This window comes from Scophthalmus maximus, chromosome 7 (genome assembly GCF_022379125.1).
Source record: "Scophthalmus maximus strain ysfricsl-2021 chromosome 7, ASM2237912v1, whole genome shotgun sequence".
Taxonomy (NCBI): domain Eukaryota; kingdom Metazoa; phylum Chordata; class Actinopteri; order Pleuronectiformes; family Scophthalmidae; genus Scophthalmus; species Scophthalmus maximus.
The window spans coordinates 26,262,501-26,265,000 of record NC_061521.1 but is presented as its reverse complement, the minus strand read 5'-3'; the positions used below and the strand labels follow the sequence as shown (position 1 = coordinate 26,265,000).

The following is a 2,500-nucleotide window of genomic DNA, read 5'->3' as shown; positions in this document are numbered from 1 at the left end:
CGATGATCAAACTGAATCAGGATATTTCCAGGAACTTGTCCAGGTTTTGAACTTTCGAGCTGCTGAATTTCTGCTTGATTTTCTTTCATTTCTGCTCTGTATGATTCAATAAAGTCAATTTTAATGTTCCTTCAAAACCAAACATTAAATAAAATAAAATATGAACTGATTAAATTTGAGTTATCACTTCCCGTTAAAGGAACAGTGTAGAAATGCAACTAAAGATTATTTTCATTATCTCGATTAATCAACTAGTTGTTTGGTTTATAAATGTCATTACATTTAGAAAAATGTTGATCGTGTTTCCCAAAACCTCAAGATGATGTTTTGTTTTGTCCACACATCAAAGATATTTAGTTAACTGTCACAGAGGAGCATAGAAACCACATTTACTTAAATGTTTTAATTATTTTATCACATTAAGAAAGCTGAAATCAGATTTTTTTTTCTTCATAAAAACTACTTGAACCGCTTCATTGATTATCAAAATAGTTAATTAACTTAGTCGTCGATTTTAACAGCTCTAGACCAGTTTGACACATTTCTGTTAATTCGCTGAGATGATCGACGTCCCGCAGTCTCCGCCTCAAAGAGACAACGAGACTTAAGGAAGTTGTTGTTCACCGCCAAGAAATAAATAAAAGTAGATATTCTGTTAAAGAGCCCTCCAGTCATGTTTCAAAGTATATACAAATATATAAACCTAATATTTTGTTTAACATTGTTTACCCTCTGAAATGTGTCTGAAACCATCCACTCTCTCCCTCACTGAGGAATTCTGAGACTATGACTATTAATGATATGCAAATAACACAGGCCCCGCCCACCACAGCTGCTCGCGCTAGGTTGACCGCTGGAAGAATGTGATCAACATGATGGTTAGAGGCAACATCACCAACTGCTAATGCTAACGCTAACTGTCTGCTAACACACCTGCCGTCCTCTCATGATGCTAACTGCTAATGCTAACTGCCTGCTAACACACCTGCCGTCCTATCATGGTGCTAAATGCTAATGCTTACACTAACTGTCTGCTAACACACCTGCCGTCATCTCGTGGATGCTAACTGCTAATGCTAACGCTAACTGTCTGCTGACAACTGTCGTCCTCTCATGGATGCTAATGCTAACACTCACTGTTGACACACCTGTCGTCCTCTCATGATTCGCTGCCTCTGCTTCACTGGAAGTTTCCGGTTTCTTTGCTTCACATTTGCATATGCGACAGTGATTGGTTTTCTATATTTGTGACAAACCAAATCTAACTTTGCTACGAGTTTCTACACTGCTTTCAGTCTTTATACTAAGCTAATTATCTATCTCCCAATTTCCCAGGATGATCAATAAAATATTTCTCATGAACTGATGTTTGAGCTTTATAGTCAACAGGAAAACGCGGGAGATGAACCGATCTTCTCGTCGGACTCTCAGCACTAAAGTGAGCAGGTTTTTTTTCAGTAGAACTTTTCCTTTAAGGAGAATAAGACACTCATCTCTTAAATTTTTTTTAATAGAAGTCTCGTGTTGAGCAGATTTAAAAATAATAATTTTTATTAACCTTCTCTGGATATTGGCAGAAATGAAAAACTGAAATTACATGGAGGCAAAACACAGAACATTAAGGGAAAAAAATCCAACAGGGTGGAGTCAAAATAAAAAGACAAACGATGCATGTTAGACAGAATGAGGCCCCACCACCAACTGCAGCACCAGAACCAACCAGAACCAACCAGAACCAACCAGAACCAAGGCCCTGGCACTCCCTCGAGGGGTGTATGGGAGGGAGGGGGGGTTGGGTGGACGGACGGACGCAGACACCTCCCAACATCCCGTCCGTGGTTCTACCCTGTGGTAGAACAGCATGATGTCACCTACCATAGGGTAAAACCACTGACGTGACACCGGAGACAGAGACACAATGTGAAAACCAAACAGAAGAATGAGAAACTGAAACCGACCAACAACAAAAACAATAACACCAACATATAAATACAGAGAGAGGAAGACCTGGAACATGGCAGATGGAGGATGGATTCATGTGATGAGGGAAGGAACACGCATGATTTCAGTACGACCTCACACACACACACACACACACTCATCTGTTTACATAGACTGAAAGAAACTCCTTCACCAACAGAAAAAAACTAGTATTAAAAAAAGAAGCACATACGAGGACAGACAGTGAGGAGAGAGAAGGGTGCGCTCGTTTCGCCTGCTGCTCTCACCTGGCGATGCCCCCGTAGTCCAGCCCCTCCTCTCCTCTCATGATGATGTAGAGGCGACGGCGAAGGTCGTATGGCTTCACGTTCATGATCTGAGGACAAATTAAATAATACGACTTAAACAGATTCACAACAGAACTTCTAAAATGTGTTTCGCACATTTCATCAAGTTGCATAAAAATAGTCTGTGGTCAGATGTATTGTGCAAACATGTACCATAAAGCCTAATGATGTCATCGCCTAAAGCCAAGTTGGCCATTTTGAATTCTGAGGCT

General features: G+C 40.4%; 1 protein-coding gene across 3 annotated transcripts in view; it reads right to left on the bottom strand.

The window, feature by feature from the left end:
• wwp2 (WW domain containing E3 ubiquitin protein ligase 2) overlaps positions 1-2,500 on the bottom strand; it is a 41,980-nt gene that overhangs the window by 5,829 nt on the left and 33,651 nt on the right. For all 3 annotated transcript variants that reach the window (XM_047333004.1, XM_047333005.1, XM_047333006.1), the window contains one exon: positions 2,229-2,317. In XM_047333004.1, coding sequence (XP_047188960.1) covers positions 2,229-2,317 — 89 coding nt within the window. The remainder of the gene's footprint in view (positions 1-2,228; positions 2,318-2,500) is intronic.